A 17,030-nucleotide genomic window follows, 5' to 3' on the forward strand; every position below is an offset into this window, starting at 1 on the left:
TTAATGAAACGCCACGAAAACGCCTCGGTAGAAAGCTTGCCCGTCGGGGCTGACTCGGTTAGTCAAATATTTGTCACGCTACGCGACATCCGTCGGCCAAGTCACGTGATGCGCGTCACGTGTGGTAGCACGTGACAAGCGTGACACGGCACATGACGGCACGTGCTACCACACGTGCTGCCTCACGTGCACACCGCTTCAGTACACGGATCAACACTCCTCAACTACTACAACACCCAAAATGGCAGAAAACGACGCCGTGGCCGTCGAGCCAGAGGCCGTGGACATTCCCGACACCAGCACCACCATGCAGGACACCTCTGTGGAAAGCACGCCAGAGCCCACCGCCCCTGCTTCCCAGGACGACCAGCCCAAGAAGCCCAAGAGGCTAACGCTTCAAGAAAGGCTAGCGATGGCGGCGAAAAAGAAGAAAAAAGCCGCCGCCGAGGAAGGCTCCGTGCCCCTGAGCCCGAAACCGGCCGAGCCAGCGCCAATTGAGCCACTGCCGCCGGCCGAAACGGACGAAGTGGCCGAAATCAGAAAAGAACTTGAAAAAGTGAAACTCCACAGCCAGGAGCTCCAGGAGCAGAACCGCCGGCTTGTCGCTGAAAGCAAGAAAACGGCTACAAGCGACGCCGACAAGAAATTGGCCGAAAAGGACGCCCTAATCCAGCAATTGATGGAGGAAGGACAGGCGCTTTCAGGCAAGGAGATCAAGCTCCACGAGAAAATCAGGGCCATGGCGGCCACGAACGCCAAACTAGAACACTCTCTCAAGGACTACGCGTCGAAAAACGAGGATGCGCTTCTCCGGCTTGAGGAGGTGGAGAGTATCATGAAAACACACAAGCTCAAGTCTGTGGACCAGCTTTTGGAGCTTTTGGAGACGAACGGGCGCAAGCTTGCGGAGGCCACGGGGGCGTTGGAGGCGGAAAAACTGAAGAACTGGGAGGCCAAGTACAAGGAGCAGCAGCGGCAATATGAGGCCGAGCTTCAGGAGAAACGTAATGCCCAAAAAGAGCTCGACGAGGCCAGGCTAAAGCTCCAGATGGCCGAGCAGCAGCAGTCGCTAGATGTTAGGCTGAAGGAGGACACGATTTCGTACTTGAAGGACGAGGTGAGCCGGTTGAAGGAAGAGAGCAGTGTGGAGATATCCCGTCTTGAAGCCAAGGTCGAGGCGCTCCGGCTGGAAAACGAGGGTTTCATGAAAACACTGGTTACGGAGGCCACGCCCACGGAAGCTGAAGCGAAACACATTGCGTACTCGGAGTACGCTAAATTGTCTGAGGCTCACAAAAACCTCCATCAGCAGTACGTCTCGTCGCAGGAAAACTGGAAGTTGATCGAGCTGCAGCTTCTCAGCAAGGCCGATGCGCTTCTGGAGCTGCTGAATGCGTTGAAAAAGGCCAAGGTGAAGGCCCAGGGGGAAATCAGGAAACTCGGTGGGCAGGTGACCATGGCCAAGGAGGAATTGGCCCAGGCTGTGGAGCAGCGGAAAGAGCTGGAAAAAACACTTAAGGACCTTCAGTTCCAGGTGTCGGTGAAGGAGGACGATTACAAGGAGTTGGAGGCGAAGAAGGACGAGCTCCAGGCGATTTTCAACACCGACAGGCACAATTGGGAGCTCCAGGAGCAGAAGTTGAAGCAGAACATTGAAAAGCTCGAGGAGACGGTTCAGGAGCTTCGAGAACTGAATATGGGCGGTTCCAACGTGGATTCGTTTGCACAGCTGCAATCCAGAAAACTCCGTGATCTGGGGCTCCATATCAGCATGAATGAGGATCCACATACTCCTGGTTTGACGCCTGGACTCGGGCAATTGAGCCAGCCATCTTTCAACAATCTGTTTGAAGCGAACATGCTGGCTGTTTCACTCACGGATCTTGATCTGTTTGAGGCTACGGAGGGCCCAGTACCGGACGATGCCCTGGTGTACTGGAGAAACCTGGCTGACAGATCGGGAGTTCCTGCTGCTCAAGGAGGAAAGAATATCCAGCTTCTCAGCAAAATGAGTGCCAACATCCGTCGTCTCGAAATGGAGCTTTTGGCGCTCAAAGAGGAAAACGAGATGCTTTCTTCTCAAAAGGACGAAGCCCAGCAGGAAATCGTTGCCCAACAGGACCTCAGCACGAAATTGGCGCTGCTAGAAGAGGAAATCGAACGGTTGCAAAAAGAGATTGAAAAGAAGAAGGAGAGAGAGGCGACGCTCCTTGACGTCATTGGCGAGAAGTCCATGCTTGTGGAGGAACTCCGGGCCGATGTAGAGGATCTTAAAAACATTTGCCACCAACAAGTGGAGCAAATGATTGGAATGGCGGAGAAGAAATAAGGTTGCACCCGTGCCGCAGGCGAGGTTTTTCTGGAGAAGTTTCATGATGTTGCAGCAACCCGCACCCGTACACCAGGGGCAATTGTATGGACAATCTTCCCCACTGCCTTTAAAGCCCGAACCATCAAGAAAAGCTACTCAATCCACACATGGTACGAGAGTCGCTGGGTTCAGACAAACAGGAGCGCTTAGCCAGGCCTGTCCCAATTAGGCAGTTGGGAGCGGAACACCCCAATCACTCGGGTGACGCCGGCAAAAGTCCGAATCGTCAATCCGCCGTTCTCACGCCTAACACGGAATTGAACATCCAAAAGCGCAGAAGACCTTCCTACGGCACCATTGAGACGGACCGAGAAGCTTTCTACAACTTGGATTACCCGGAGGACGATGCCGAGCTTCAACAGCACCAATTGGACCCAAACCACCGCTTCTACTCCAGATCCAGACCCAGATCCCTCAATTTGCCCGGATTGCTCCCTTACAAGCCCGAAAACCCTCGTGATAGAGCCAAATTCCTCAGTCATATAGTTGCACATCTATATATCGCAGTAAAGAGCTTGGATATTCAGGGCTCTGTCTCCATCACCGCCAAAGACTTGGCCTCGCTTAGAAACGTGGCAGGGCTTTCTGACATTGATCTCGCTTTAGAAACAAACCTTTTCGAGATTGGCAATGACAATACCCGTGTGGCAGAAGACGAAGAAACGAATACATTCTTCTCACAAGAAGACTTGGATGTGGGTGGAGAGGACGACGACGAGTACGAGGACGATTCCGAGATGGAAGAGGACGATGACGACATCAAGGAAAGCGTTGACGATTTTGATTCCGGAGAAACCTCCCAGCACAAGAAGTCGCCCAAATCGGCTGCAGTGGTTTCCACCAAGATCTGGACCCACGAGCTTCTAGTCTGGCTCAAGATGAAATACGACATGCCCTTGCTGCTCAGAATGGCGCTAGCTCGTGTGTACTACGCCATCTGCTGTTGCAGAGGTCAGCATTTGAACCTCCGAATCTACATCAAGATCTTTGAGCTTCTCACGAAAGATGTTGAACTTTTGCGGAGCGCCGGGTTAGAGCTTCCATGGAAACCAGTTTTCCTCGAACTCGTGAACCACTTTCCCGGCGTTGATGCCTCTTTTGAGCCATTCGAAAAGAAAGACATGAACTACATGCTCAAGATTGCCGAACGTGCCTCCAGCTTTTACCCTGCAGAGGCCTTGCCAGAGATCTTTCAGCACTTGGGCAGTCGATTCTCCATCCCCAACGCCTCTTTGGTTTTATCCACCATGTGCATGCTCCCATTGACATTCCAAGATGACCCTACCAGCGAATACGATATCCGTCACTACGTTCCTGCCTTGTTCGTGATGTGGTCCAAACTCAGCCGTTCCCATGGCGTTGATTCTCATCTCACAGCCCGCTTGGGAACAATCGCCATGTCCTACCTCACGAAGCTTGCTAAAAACCCTTCCATTGCGAATAACCAGAGCCGTTTTGGTGTTTTCAACGAGCTGCAATTCTTGTACTTGATCAATACCCTCATAAACAGCTTGAGCATTAATTACGAGAAGTACGGCTCTCTCAAGACGAGGTTCTTCCACGGTTTCTCAAGTGCAATTGTCTTCTCTATTGATGCTGAAAATAGTTTGGGTGAGGATGGAATCATGGGCCATATCGAGACCCTTTTGAACGCAATTGAGAGTTACGTGCATCCTTCCAACAGCGGAGAGTGGTCGAGACCGATTTCCAAGTTCGTCTTGAGCTTGATCTATCAGTTCCAAAAGAGGTTTAATCTCGAAAGACAACCCACTGCCACCCTCTACACATTGGACGAAAAACACAAGTTGTCGACAGAGGTTGTTTCACGTTTCGTCAAAGATCTTTTGCCAATTGTCAAAACAGGTATACAATCGAAGAAAGCCAGCGCGGTTGACGATTACCTTGTTTGCATGAATCTCCTTGCATCAATGGACCCTGACCAGGTTTTGTCAGGAATTCTCATTGACCTATATGAGTCTCTAGAAGGTGTGATTTCGACGCACAGAGTCGTTACTGCCCTCCGTTGTCTCGATGAATGTGTCAGGTATTTTGCCAGCACTCCAGTATACAGAGTTCACTTGACTCGTTTATTCACTTTGGCATTACCAGGTATTGACTCTAATGACTTGACGAAAACCATGCATACCCTTGAAGCTTTTGCGGCAATGGCTAGTTTTGTACCCATTCATGATCTCACCGATGGCTGTGGAGATTCCAATTTGGCGATTCAATTCACCTCTTCTCAGATGGACCACCTCCAGTCTAAGCTATACAACAAAGAGTCTGACTTCCCCTTTGACATCACTCCCGAATTGGAGGAAGAAGCTGTCAAGTCAGCATCCACAGCATTCAAATTGCTCATGAAGACATTCCTCGAACGTGTGTTCTTGCTTCTAAGAAATATCCCAGACCCCTCCAAGAGTAACGGCATAGAGAAAGACCTCTGTGACTGTCTTCCAAAATTCCTTTTCATCATGATAGAGTCCATGTCAGACGACATCTTTAAGAGTTTCCGTGAGCAGGTGTTTAGCTTCGTTTACGATAACTCGATACACTCTATCGCAGATGTGGTTGGTGAGATTTGCGGTGGCGTCATCAAGAGAGACCCCAAATACTTCAAGCAGGTTGCACCCATCTTAATTGACCGAGTTATGGAGGAGGTTTCCGAGAATGGCGCCGGAAAAGTAAGAACTGGTATTGATATCGAACCACTTGACGAGGCGCTCTTTTGGAATTTGATTATTCTCAACGAGTGTATCGGCAATGCGGGTGAGATGGTCGTTGCTGTTGGCTCAAAGCTCAATAAGCTCTCCTACTTTTTGATGGATAATGTGAAGGGATCAGTGGTTTTTGCCAGCACTTACATGCTAAACCAAATGCTTCAAGCCGTCACAAAGATGAGAATCAATGAAACCAGACTCATCAACCCATCTTATGCCGAGAAACACGGCGTCGATGCCAAGTGTTGGGGTGGATTCCAATTTGACGATTACAGGTTTTCGAAAGAGAACCTCACTTTTGACTGGTTCATCCCTGACGAGAAATGCGTTCGCTTTGCTGTGGACACCTTCAAGGCCCACATTTCAAAAGCTCTTCAGAATATTCTGAGAGTTCTCAAGGAAATCATTAAAACGAAGGATTCCACTTCGCAGATTGCTCTTGAGTTATCTGACGAACTCAGAGTAAATTTGCTTTACTTGGGCTATGGTGTTAGTGGTTCGTCTTATCTTTTTGATCCTTCTTTTGAGGAGGACATACCCCGTTTGAACGAACACAAGTACGAATCCTTACAACACAGGCTTCTTCTTCTCAAGCAACTTCGCGATCTTAAAGGTTGCAAATTTAGCACCAAGGACGAGGCACGGATTGAGAACGTACAAGAAAACTTACAAAAGATTGTGGATGATATCGAGGGCAAGGATATCATTGATTTCACCGATGAGCTTGAAAAGACTTTTGATATCGACATGTCTCAGTTCGTGGACTCCCAGAAAAATGACTCCAATGAAAGCCTTAATGAGAAGCAACCGATCTTCAGAAGACCTGCCGACGCAGGAGCCGAGACTAGCTCCTTAAGTCAGTCGAAGTCGCCAATCAGCGAGTCTGCAAGAGCAACCCCAATGCTCGGTGGAGTCGACCTCACAACTTTAAACCCCGCAATCACATTCCGTGAACGCAAAATCTACACTAGTAGATACTACTTTGGAGATGATATCGAGCAGCGCAGAGCCAATGAAATGTACCTTGAAATCCACAGAACAAGGCATTTGGTTGGTAAGAGTTTGCACATCATCTTCAAATTCATGACCACCCACCTTTACGACAATATTCGCATTTTTAAACATTTACTATACGTGCTTGATATATGGTTTGCTGACGTTGGTCGTGAGAGAAACTTGGATTACAGTCACGCCAGAATTTCCTTCAGATACTTGAGCGACATTCAAGAGCTCAACAGGATCAGGAAACCATTCACAAGATTAACATTCGGAAGCAGAATCGAGTCATACCATCAGATGCGTGTGGCATTGCACGCAACTTCAAGAAACATGTCTGACCTCGATCGCATCTTAATCGAGGATTTGTCAAGAGCTTCTTGTTCAACTTACCTGGCTATCGCAGACCGTGCACAAGCAACTTTGCTTGATGCGATGAAGCGTGTGAATAACTCCTACAATGTGATCATCAAGACGACTTTCAAGATCTTATCTAAGGCTTTAGATGAGGACAATCACAAGAAGATCGAGAGTGGATTGAGTATCTTTGAGCTCAAGCGCATCAAATCCAAGATGCAAGGAGACTTCACCTACCTTGGTAAATACATCGACATTTTGCACCGTTCCATGCTAGTGGATCGTGTGGAGGTCAGCGATTTGGCACAAAAGTTGTTCCACAATCTATGTGGTGCCATTTCTTTACCAAGCAGGGTTTGCTTGATTGATGATGCCTTGGTTGACAGTATCAGACCTCCCGACGAATTCATTGATTTGGAAATCAAGGCAGTAACACTTGCGAAAGACAAGAAGAGAGATGTTTACTCCGACAAATTAAGCAAAATAGAGGATGGGCTCATCGTCAACGAGAAGCAAAATAGCCACTGGAAATTAAGCTCTCTTAATTTGCTGTGTTTGATCGAGATCCAAGTCGAGTATGGTTCACCAACGAGGAATGATGTCTTTCAGTTGTTGACCAAAGCTTCGTCAAGCGACCATCCACTCGTCTCGCGCTTGGCTTTGAAAGGTATCAGCAAGTTGCTCAACAAGCTCTTTTTGCTAGGCTCTTTCGATTACAGCTTGGAGAATGCCTACGACTTGACTCATGTCATGAGAGACTACAAGGTCGTCGATACGCTGCCAAAGAATGGTGTTTCGTATTCTGAAACCTGGAAGAAGGAGCTTCGGAATGAAAGCAACCCTGATTACTTCATTGACCAAAAAGCCAACTGTGGTTGGCTCTTCTGGGATGACTCCATGATTGCAGTGAGGCCAGAGCCGTTGATAGACCTCAATTTGAATGAGCAGGATCAGCAGGTTCTCTCTGGCTTTGCGTCATGCGTAACACCAAAATGGTTCCGTAACATCGTGAACTTGTGGGTGACTGATAATGAAGCCAATGCTGCCTTCCAAGGTACCGACGTTTTTGCAACCGCTGGCATTGTTATGTTGATAGCTACCGGAACAATTCAAAACTTCCTGTTTGAGGAGTTCTTGGAAATCGTGAGAGAGGTTTACGTTCCAGATGACAAGGGCTCACATATCGTTATTTGTGAGTTGATCTCGGGTATGCTTATTGCATCGAAGAGCACTACGCACGAAATGGCAAAGAAGAGAGATGACTTTTTGGTTCCGTTCTTGACCAACATTTTCGAGAAGGATTTGACATCTGAAACAAAGAATATCTGGACCATTTTCTCCTGGTGGGTACCATCCCACATCGATTGCAAGCGATTCCCCAGAGTCACAAAGGTCTTGGTTGACTTCAAGCTCACCGATGATTCCGATTCCGCCTTGACGAAGGCCACTCGTTTAAGCTACCTTCGTTCTGTGGTTGTCTCCATGACCTGGGCGTTCCCTAATCCAGACGATATTCTTGAGTTGTGTTTCAGCAATCTCAACAACAAATACCAAGCTGTTAGAGAGCAGATTGGATCTTTGATTGCTGTGACGTCCTTTTCCTTCTACGGTGAATCGATGAAGGACAGTGCAACATTTGTCGCTGCTTGCAATACTGAGCCTGAATTGATGTATAAAAGAAGCATGAACCATCTTCTTTTCGAAAAGCTCCCATCGATCTTCGACCAAATTGAGGTGTGGAGGAATGAAGTCAAGGACTTGCCAGCTCATGAAATTTTGAATTCCAACTACATTTGTGCCGCAACAACAGTGCTCAGCTGGTTGACTCAAGCCCTCAACACAAGTATTGCCATCCAGTACCAAGACTTTGTCAGCAAGTACATTGCACCCTTCCTTTTGCACTTAACGGCCATGAAGGATGTGTGTCAATTGGGAAACATTGAACCCATTTCAGCATTCAAGAAGGTTTCTCAAATTCCCTTTGAACCCCATTGCTTAGAAGATGTGGTCACAATGCTTGAAGGGTACAGCAAGGACGGCTTGAATCACGTTCAGTACTTTATTCTTGGGGAATTCACGGAAACTATCTACTTCAAGAACCTATTCTTCTTGACCAGATCTCAGAGAGAGCGTATCTTTGAGTTGACGGTGACCTTGATGTACCACAAGAATGTTGAAATTCGTGAGGCCGCGTCGTCGACCTTCTCTGGTTTGGTTCACACTTCACCACCCGGAATTGTTGATGAAATTGTTGAAAACTACAAGAAGCGTTTTGTTGCCGACTTGGACCGTGTCAGAAAGCAGCACCGGAAATCAGGATTCAAAAACGTCACAAACGCTGAAACCATTTCCATGCACGGAGCTACTCTCGGCTTAGGTGCCCTTGTTCATGCATTCTCGTTCCAGTCTCCACCACCACCTTGGATTCCAGAACTTTTGACACTCTTATCCAACAAGGCATCAGGTGTTGTTGGAGTCGTTGGAAGAACAGCAAAGGATGCGTTGGGCAAATTCAAGAAAACCCGACAAGATACATGGCATGTCGATAGCAAGGTATTTTCCGAATCACAGATGCAAGACTTGGAAGGCGTCTTATGGAAGAGCTACTTTATTTGATTCACTGCACAACCTCCATTGGCCATGCCCATATATTATAATACACAAAAGATCACTTGACCGTTTGTAAAACATCAACGATGACTTGCTTGTTCGAATCAGAAAGTCCATCGAAGATCATGCTATGCAACTGAGGATTTTGGGATTGGAGAGACGAGTAAAACTCCTTCAAGGAATCGAACGGATTCAAAGAGTCCAATGGCGTGGTAGCCAAAGGATCCTCGTAAGCAGGCTCGTCCTCTTCAGCAAAACCAGATTGAGTCAACTTGTTGTTCTCCTGCTGCAAGAAATTAAGATACTCGTCAGTGGAAGCGTCGTTGGCTCCTGGAACATTCTCCTCATCGTCCAAGTCCTCGAACTCCTCCTCGGCATTGCCGTAATGTCTATCGTACAACTCCTGGTAATCTTCGGGTTGTTCGCTGAAATTGACTCTCTTTGTTTCAAATGCCTTGATGGCACCGGGCAAGGCTTTGTACAAAGTAGCCAAACTGGAGCCAATGTGTGGAGCTAGGTTTGGAATGCTCTGAATGGCTTCATTATTGGTTGACAAGGAGATCAAGCCGAGGATGGACGCCTTGATGTCGTAGACTCTCTTCAACATCGGAATGAGAGCAAACCAGAGCTCCATGAAGATGTTGAGATACTGACTCTGCTGTAAAGCAGCAAGCGTAGACGAGGAGTCGTAGATCAAGCTCGAAACTATGAAGTCGACCTTACCTACCGTCATGGCATTGTTCTTGATGTGCTTAGGGTCGTGCTTCTCCTTGACAATGACTGGGAAGACGGTTTCAAACAATTTGGGAAGGTAGCCGATCGAGTTACCTTGCAAAGAAAGCACAAACGTCTGGGCCAAATCAAGAGCAAGAACAATGTCGTTGTAGCTCATGTCCTCTTCACCCAGAATGATGATGGAGATGATGTTGAGCAAATGACCAGCAATCTCAGGGTTTTCAGCAATGTCCTGGGGACCAAAAACCATGTAATTGCGCAAACACTGGAACAACTCCTCGGTGTACATGAGAGCAATGCCTTCGTCAAACGACTTGACCAAAAGACCAAAGTGGTTCCACATGACCGGGCTCACAGAGCGCAAAAGGAAGATGGAGTTTTCAATCAACTCGCCAATCTCCGCAAGGAAGTCGTCCAAGTTGTTTGCAAGAACGTACTCAATGACAGGCAGGAAGGTTTCCTCGAGACGGATGCAGATTTCTTTCGAATTTTCAAACGACAAGAGCACCGTGATCATGGTGTTCAAAAGACCAATAGCAGCCATTATCTTGTCTGAAGAGTCCATGTAGTCACCGTCAAATTCGTCCACATCGACGTTAGCAGCATCATTGACCTCCACAGCCAACCGCATGAACTGGTTGACTAAATTCTGCATCAACTCCACGCCAAAAGGCTGGAGCTGTTCGCTGAAGTTCTCAACACACTCTTGCATCACCATCGAAATCGCATCGTTGTCGATTTCCTTCGTGAGCTCAAGCAATTTGGACATGGTAGGGAGAATCAACTGGGAAAGCACGTCCCGGAACTTTGGAATGTACATGTACGCCTGGATCGCAAGAGCACTCTCCAACATCACAGCCAAGTTGACGTCGCCTGCATCAGAACTGAAAGGCTTGAGGATTCCATGGAACAACGCCAGCAACATCTCAGCATCTGTGAAATTGAGATCGGCAAATTTCGAAAAAACATCAAGCGTACGGGCCTGGAGAAACTCGTGCTGCGACGTTATGTTGGGCAAAACCAAGCCCTTCAAGAAACTCTCCATCTGAGTATGATAAGGCAGTTTTGGAGTCGTCAAGTAATGAGAAACGCCTCCTATGAGACGCAAAGCACCCTCCTTCTTCTTGGCCACCTCCACAGTCTCCTGCTGCTCCTGCAAAGAAGAAAGCTCTCTGTAGACAAACTGCAACACCGGCTCCAAAGTCAGCTTTCTGCGTTTGCTGACCAAAGTCGCCAACAAGCCCAAAGCGGCGATATCGGGCGCCACCTCGTCAAAAGCATCGAGCTTCAGGTTGATGTAGTCGTTGGGGTCCTCCTCAAACAATTCAAGGGTCTCGTCGGAAGGACACAAAAGTGGGTATATGAGGTGAGACACTATGGTCTCGAAGTAGGGCTTGACCAAGCTCCAGGATTCCTTCTGCGTCACGCTGTGACTCAAAAACTCCAACAAGTGGTACAAGGCGGTGCCAGGAAGCCAGCGGGCGCCGGAACACCACTGCTCCACGAGCGATAAATAGATAGACATGAGGTGGGGCACAAACTCCGAGACAAAAAGCGTCCGGAAGCCGTCGTACTTCATTTTCGACAGCAAGTCACGCAGGCCGTAGCGGCGGAAGAGACGCTCCATGTTGGCAATGGACCATTTGTAGCACTTGGACACCTCCAACTGGTTGCGTTCTCTTTCCAGATTGGCGTTTTTCACGTACTCGGGAGTGGCCATTTTGATCACGTCACAGTGGAACTGGCCCCACGACGCAAGCGTCTCCTGGGTCTGGAGCACCTTGGGGAGATCGTAGTAGGTGACGAACTTGTATGTCTTGAGAATGAGCTTCAAGATTTCGGCATACTCTTCCGTGAGTTCCAGCGCCAAAAGAGCGTTGCCCACGTCAAGCAAGTGTGGGAACGCCTGCACGATCATTGGGTCCAAGTCCTGCTCCCGCTCCTTGTTGGAGATCCAGCGGTAGTATCTTGTGATTTCTGAAAAACACAAGACTCCCACGTAAAGCGACACGGGCGAGTCGTGCCGCTGCAAGGCCTCGGCGGTCTGGGGAAGAAGCTCGGGCCAGGCCGCCGGAAACTCAAAACTCACCAAAACACGCAAAACAGGCACCAATTGCTGCCTCAGCTGGTGGTCGATCTTGTGCATGGTGGGGATGATTCTGTCCTTGATGACGGGTTTTTCGCCGTCGTCGATCCGGCTTGTTGGGTGGTTCCAGTAGCGAACCACCTGGTTCTTGAAGTAAACCGCCGCAGCCTGGCGTAAACCGGCGTTGGAGGCGGATCCGATCACATCAAGACAGGCACCGAGAAAACCGGGGTTTTTCAGGATGTACTTCAAGTTTTCCTCAGCCTTTTGGCGCACCGCCAGCGACGCCTGCAAAGTGTCGGCAAAAAGCGCCTCGAGCTGTTGCGGGTCCATTGTGGGGGTGTTGATCTGGGAAGAAAGGGAAGCCGGTTGGAAAAAAGCTTGATGGTGTAGTCCTGTGCGCAGGTCAGCACATGGCAGGACCACGGATGAAGGGAGGCCAGGGGGAGGAGGGTGGTGGTGGTGGTTTTGCTTTTTGAGGTTGAAGGAGAAAAAGAAGAAGTAGTTGGTTTTTGGGAATTTGTGGTTTGGTGGTGGATGTGTGGGTGGTTGACTGGTTGGTGGATGGCTGCGAAATCAGATGGGATGGACCCCAGTGCGATGGACCTCAGGTTTATGGGTAGGGTTATTTGGATTATGTTTTGAGGGTCAACTTTACGATTTACTTAGAGATATTGGGGAAGGGCTTTATCGGCTTTTGTGGAATTGAATATGACCTAGTAAGGCACAGGGATGGTGTGGAATGTGCATTTGGGGTAGTACCAGCGGTATGTGCATGGTCCATGACTGTAAACGTATAGGTTGTGTTCTGGCTTTTAGATTTTTACTTCTACCGAATTTTTATCTCTTTCCCCGGGGATTCTGATTTTTTAGAGGTGCAAAGTTTATGGGGTCCTCGGCGATTGGCAGAATGGCTGCAAATGATCCGAGAAGTCCGAACCGAGGAAGGGAGTAGTCAGATGATGGATTTTGAAAATGGCTACAAACCTTTGGTGTGTTATTTTCGTTTTGATTAAAAATCGATTGCAATGTCTAAATTGTGGTTTTGGAGTCGGGGGCTTGTTTCTGGCAGGGGAGGCCTTACCGGTTGGGTGTACTTCAATTGGGTGTAGTTGCATGGCACAATCGAGGGCCACAGGGTGCTTTTTTGCAGAAGCCGCTGAATTTGATGATCTTGGTGATAACATGCCTTGATTCCAGAAAGTACTTGCCTTCGTTACCCCACAAGCTCTAGATTCCTTGTCACTGGACATCTCATCCTCAAGGTACGGACATCTCAGCCTCAGTATAGGGCCACTTAGGACCAGACGACAAGAGAGCAGCCAGTGATCTCGAGTTCACGCAGTCGGTTTCTTTAATCTGCCCCTGAAGCACCTTTGGTCGAGGCTGAACCCCAGCTGATGCCAGATCCAATCAAATGGTCCAACACACCCTGACAATTCCAACCACGCTTAACAAACAGACAGTTTCCAGCAGAACGCCCCTCAAGAGCTCATCCTGGCAACCCTACCCCTGTTGACCGCCAATCAGCTGAAACCTCTAACTAACACCCCCATCTAACAGCATATAACAGCTCAAACTATCACCCCCACCTCATCCACCACTCTAGTAGTTCCCCTGCTCCTTGGCAGCCTCCGTGTGCTCGTCAATGTCAATGGCGTCCCACGGATAAGCGATCCACACGTCGTCCACATCCGTGCCCGCAATGTACCTGCCCTTCTCCTTGAACTCCTCCGGAAGCTCTGCTCTCTTCGCCTTGCGCTTGTTGTGAAGCACAAACACAGAAAACTTCGTCGTGCCCTGCTTCCCCGTCTTCTCCTCAATCTCCCTCACGTCCCTCTCCAACTCGGTCACCGCATAGTGCAACGTGGTTCTCGTATCATCCACCTCATCGACGATAATCACATTCTTGCCAATAAGCATATCCATGTGCTGGCCCAAGCTGCCGAAATCCAACCACTGTGTTCTCACCACCTCCTTGCCGATCTTCTCCTCGTCGCCCATCTGCTCGTACAACGAGAGCCCGATGGCCTGGATGGGGATGTTCTTCTTGCCTTCTTCTTTCAAGAAGGAACGGAGGATTCTGGCTGGGATGAAACCGCCGCCTCCAATCGCCACAATGAGGTCCACCAGCTGGCCCAGAGCCTTGATTTCCTGGGCTGCCTGCTGGCAGAGTTTGTGCACGATGTTGTAGGAGATGTAGAGTTTCGACATGTAGTTGGTGTGCGATGATGAGGTGAGGTGATATGTGGGGATGGAGATGAGGTGAAAAAAAAGCGAGTCTGTGGTTTTGTGGTACTTTTGATTTTTCGTGGATTGAAGGAAGTTTGTTTTTGCAGAGGGGTTTGGGTGAATTGTGTGGGAATGTAATGGTGGATGGTGTGGATATCCAATGGTGAATGAGGGTATATGGTTGATAAGTGGGTTGCGTGGGTTGCTGAAATATGTATGATGTTTTTGGTAAGTGGTTCTGAAGAAAATGTCCCTTATCTCTTTGGAGCTTTTTCTTTCGTTTACTTTTTTGAAAATTAGTCTGAGGGTGTAATTGGGTGGGTGTTTGGTGGCATGGTAGTGGAAGTAGACATAATAGGTTCACTACGGTGAAGAGCATTAAAAAGCGACGAATTTCGATGAATGTGGCATTGACATCTTTTTTCTTAGTACAGAGATGTTGAGCTATCAATTGGTTGTATTTCTTGAGAAGTAGGTCAAAATGAATTGTGGAGTAGCTGTTTGGTTATCATCGCTTGAGGATATCATAGACGTCTACTGGAGGTGCATGAGACTAAAGGAGGACAGATATCAAAACTTTTAGGATACTTTTCCTCCACTGAATTCGAAATAAAAACTTCAGTTCTTATCAGCCAAAGTCTCAAGACGACCTACTTCAAACGTGCTATTCACATTGCCCTTGTTATCCATTCTTAACCATGCAAGTGCACTAGAAAAGTATACCCCAGACATACGAGTATGGCCACAAACTAGTCCTCTACTAATTTAAACCTCATTTATCCATTTGAGCCCAAATAGACCACTCTTCTCGCCCATCTTATACCCCCTATAGGTGGCTGCAAATTTGCTGAACGTTATCGCCAACTCCCAGTCACAACCTACACCCCATCTTCATGCGTCTTCATTAGTCTATCTATTCCTCGTCAAAACTGACGAACTCGTCCTCGGAGCCCTCGGCAAAGCTCTCCTCGATATTATCAACGCTGTCAAAGTCGTCGTTCTCTCCGTTGGCATACACAATCAGCTCCTCCACGTTGGACTCGGCGGCGTCGTCGTCAGCGTCAAACTCGTCGTCACTGCCGTCTTCAGAAACCTCCGCCTCAGCAACCTGGGTCCTGAATTCAGCATGCGATTTGAGCAAGTGCAAACGGCCCTGAAGCGCCAATAACCTCAGCATCATCGTCATGCCGTCCTCGAAGCTGCGCTGGAGCTTCTTGAGATTGTCCCGTAGCAGGTCCTGCTTCAGAATGTAGCCGCCGTGGGTGAGCAAAATCCACTTGAGCCAGAGGGAAAGCAGGCTTTTGCTCAGAGGGTCCGATGCCACTTTGGTGCTGACGATGCTGAACAAATTCTTCACAAGCACCTCTCTGTCGTCGCTTTGCGAAAAAAGCCTGAATGTCTCTTTTATGCTTTCCTCGTCGTCGTTGCTGGAACAAAGACGCACCACCTTGGTCTTCAGCACTTTTTTAGCAGTCAAGAGCGCAGAAAGACTGCTGTAGAGCTCCAGCGGTGGGAGATTGTCGATTTCAACGGGGCGGACGCTATCTAGAGTGACGTCAGGCGAGGCTTCCTTTTTGGTCTTCTTCTTCTTTTGTTTGGCCTGGATTTGAATGTCCTTGTTGAGTTCCGTGATGGCCTCAAACTCGGGCTGGTTTCTATCGTACAAGACGGCCACGTAGGCCGATTTTTGGGAAAAGAGGTTTTCCACAGCACCGTGCACGGTGGAGGTGAGCTCCACGCCGGTGTATATTTCGGTGACGTTGGCGGAAACCACCGCAACCTGGTTTTCGCTGATTCTGTTGATTTTGGCGATTTCTCCAGCGCTTTCAAGGGTGCCGATGTGTTCGTTATTTTTGCTCAAATCGTACACTTCCACGCTGTTGCTGGCTTCTGTGGCCACGTATAAGTACAGACCAGCCTGTTGAAGTGCTGAGACGGTGCCCTCAGTCTGGATCTTCCCAGAAAGCGTCTTTTTGACAGGATCGTAGAAATTCACAGCCAGGCCGCCAAGAGCAACAAGCTCTCGGGAACCAGCAAGGTGCTGGATGCAAGTGTATGTGGATTTGGGCACCTTGATGGAGGTGGATATGCTTTGCGAGGAGATGCTGTATTCTATGAGGGCGCTGGGGAGGTGGGCCCAGAAGGAGCCTGGGGTTCTGGAACCGGCCACAAGCTGTACTTTTTTCAATTCTGTGATTCTGTGCAACGGCGTTTCTGAGTAAGGAGAAAGCACCAAGACTTCTGAAGAATCGAGCACCACGGCCAAGAGGCCCTGGGGGCCCGAGGCAACGTCTTTTTCCAGCAGACCGTTCGACTCCGCCTGTCTCTTTTTCAGCTTCTTCTTGGTCCCCGCCTCCACGTCGTTGAACCACGAAACACTGGTGATTTCTGCCAGGGCATCGAGGTCGAATCTCTGGACCAACTCATCGGAGACCTGGCCGTTTTCGCCCGGGAAAACACGGATCTGGACCTCGTTGCGGGCCTTTTTCACAATCACACTTGCCACAAACAGGCCGCTGGCGTCGGCGGTGCTGAAGGCAGTCATGGGTAGAAAGGTAGGTTTGGAAAAAAATAAGAACCGCGATGCCCTCATGCACAGGATCCCAGGTAGTAGGATGGGGTGGGTGGATTTTGGGGAGGGAAGGGATGAAGGGATTTGGAATTTATGGATTTGGGGTTTTTGATAGATTTAATTGGCTTGGACGGTTTTTTTGTTTTCAGAAGAGGCTTTTGTGTGGAATTGGTGGATGGTTAGTGGAGATGAATGGCTGCGAAATCGAGGAACTGGGTAGTGATGAGGGGGTAGATGACATGGCAGTGGGGGAATTTGAATAGGGACTGGATTTTTTTTTATCATTCATTTTGGTGATTTTGGGATTGGCGTTTTTGTTTTGAGACTTAAGGATTTTGCAGTTTTGGGTCC

At 48.6% G+C, this 17,030-nt stretch overlaps 4 protein-coding genes across 4 annotated transcripts; 1 reads left to right on the forward strand and 3 right to left on the reverse strand.

Moving 5' to 3' along the window:
* Positions 1 to 241: 241 nt before the first annotated feature.
* Positions 242 to 9,060, forward strand: C7M61_003264 (uncharacterized protein; the record flags this gene model as incomplete). Its single annotated transcript, XM_024858608.1, has 2 exons — positions 242 to 2,260; positions 2,545 to 9,060. The coding sequence occupies 2 exons, from the start codon at positions 242 to 244 to the stop codon at positions 9,058 to 9,060; spliced, it is 8,535 nt and encodes a 2,844-aa protein (XP_024713095.1).
* Positions 9,061 to 9,112: 52 nt separating this feature from the next.
* On the reverse strand, positions 9,113 to 12,208 carry NMD5 (Nmd5p; the record flags this gene model as incomplete). Its single annotated transcript, XM_024858609.1, has 1 exon — positions 9,113 to 12,208. The coding sequence occupies one exon, from the start codon at positions 12,206 to 12,208 to the stop codon at positions 9,113 to 9,115; it is 3,096 nt and encodes a 1,031-aa protein (XP_024713096.1).
* Positions 12,209 to 13,480: 1,272 nt separating this feature from the next.
* C7M61_003266 (phosphoribosyltransferase) lies at positions 13,481 to 14,089 on the reverse strand (the record flags this gene model as incomplete). Its single annotated transcript, XM_024858610.1, has 1 exon — positions 13,481 to 14,089. The coding sequence occupies one exon, from the start codon at positions 14,087 to 14,089 to the stop codon at positions 13,481 to 13,483; it is 609 nt and encodes a 202-aa protein (XP_024713097.1).
* A 931-nt stretch (positions 14,090 to 15,020) lies between these two features.
* Positions 15,021 to 16,652, reverse strand: UTP9 (Utp9p; the record flags this gene model as incomplete). Its single annotated transcript, XM_024858611.1, has 1 exon — positions 15,021 to 16,652. The coding sequence occupies one exon, from the start codon at positions 16,650 to 16,652 to the stop codon at positions 15,021 to 15,023; it is 1,632 nt and encodes a 543-aa protein (XP_024713098.1).
* Between the last annotated feature and the right edge of the window lie 378 nt (positions 16,653 to 17,030).

The sequence above is a fragment of the Candidozyma pseudohaemuli genome, assembly GCF_003013735.1.
Source record: "Candidozyma pseudohaemuli strain B12108 chromosome Unknown scaffold00008, whole genome shotgun sequence".
In the NCBI taxonomy this organism is placed as follows: Eukaryota; Fungi; Ascomycota; class Pichiomycetes; order Serinales; family Metschnikowiaceae; genus Candidozyma; species Candidozyma pseudohaemuli.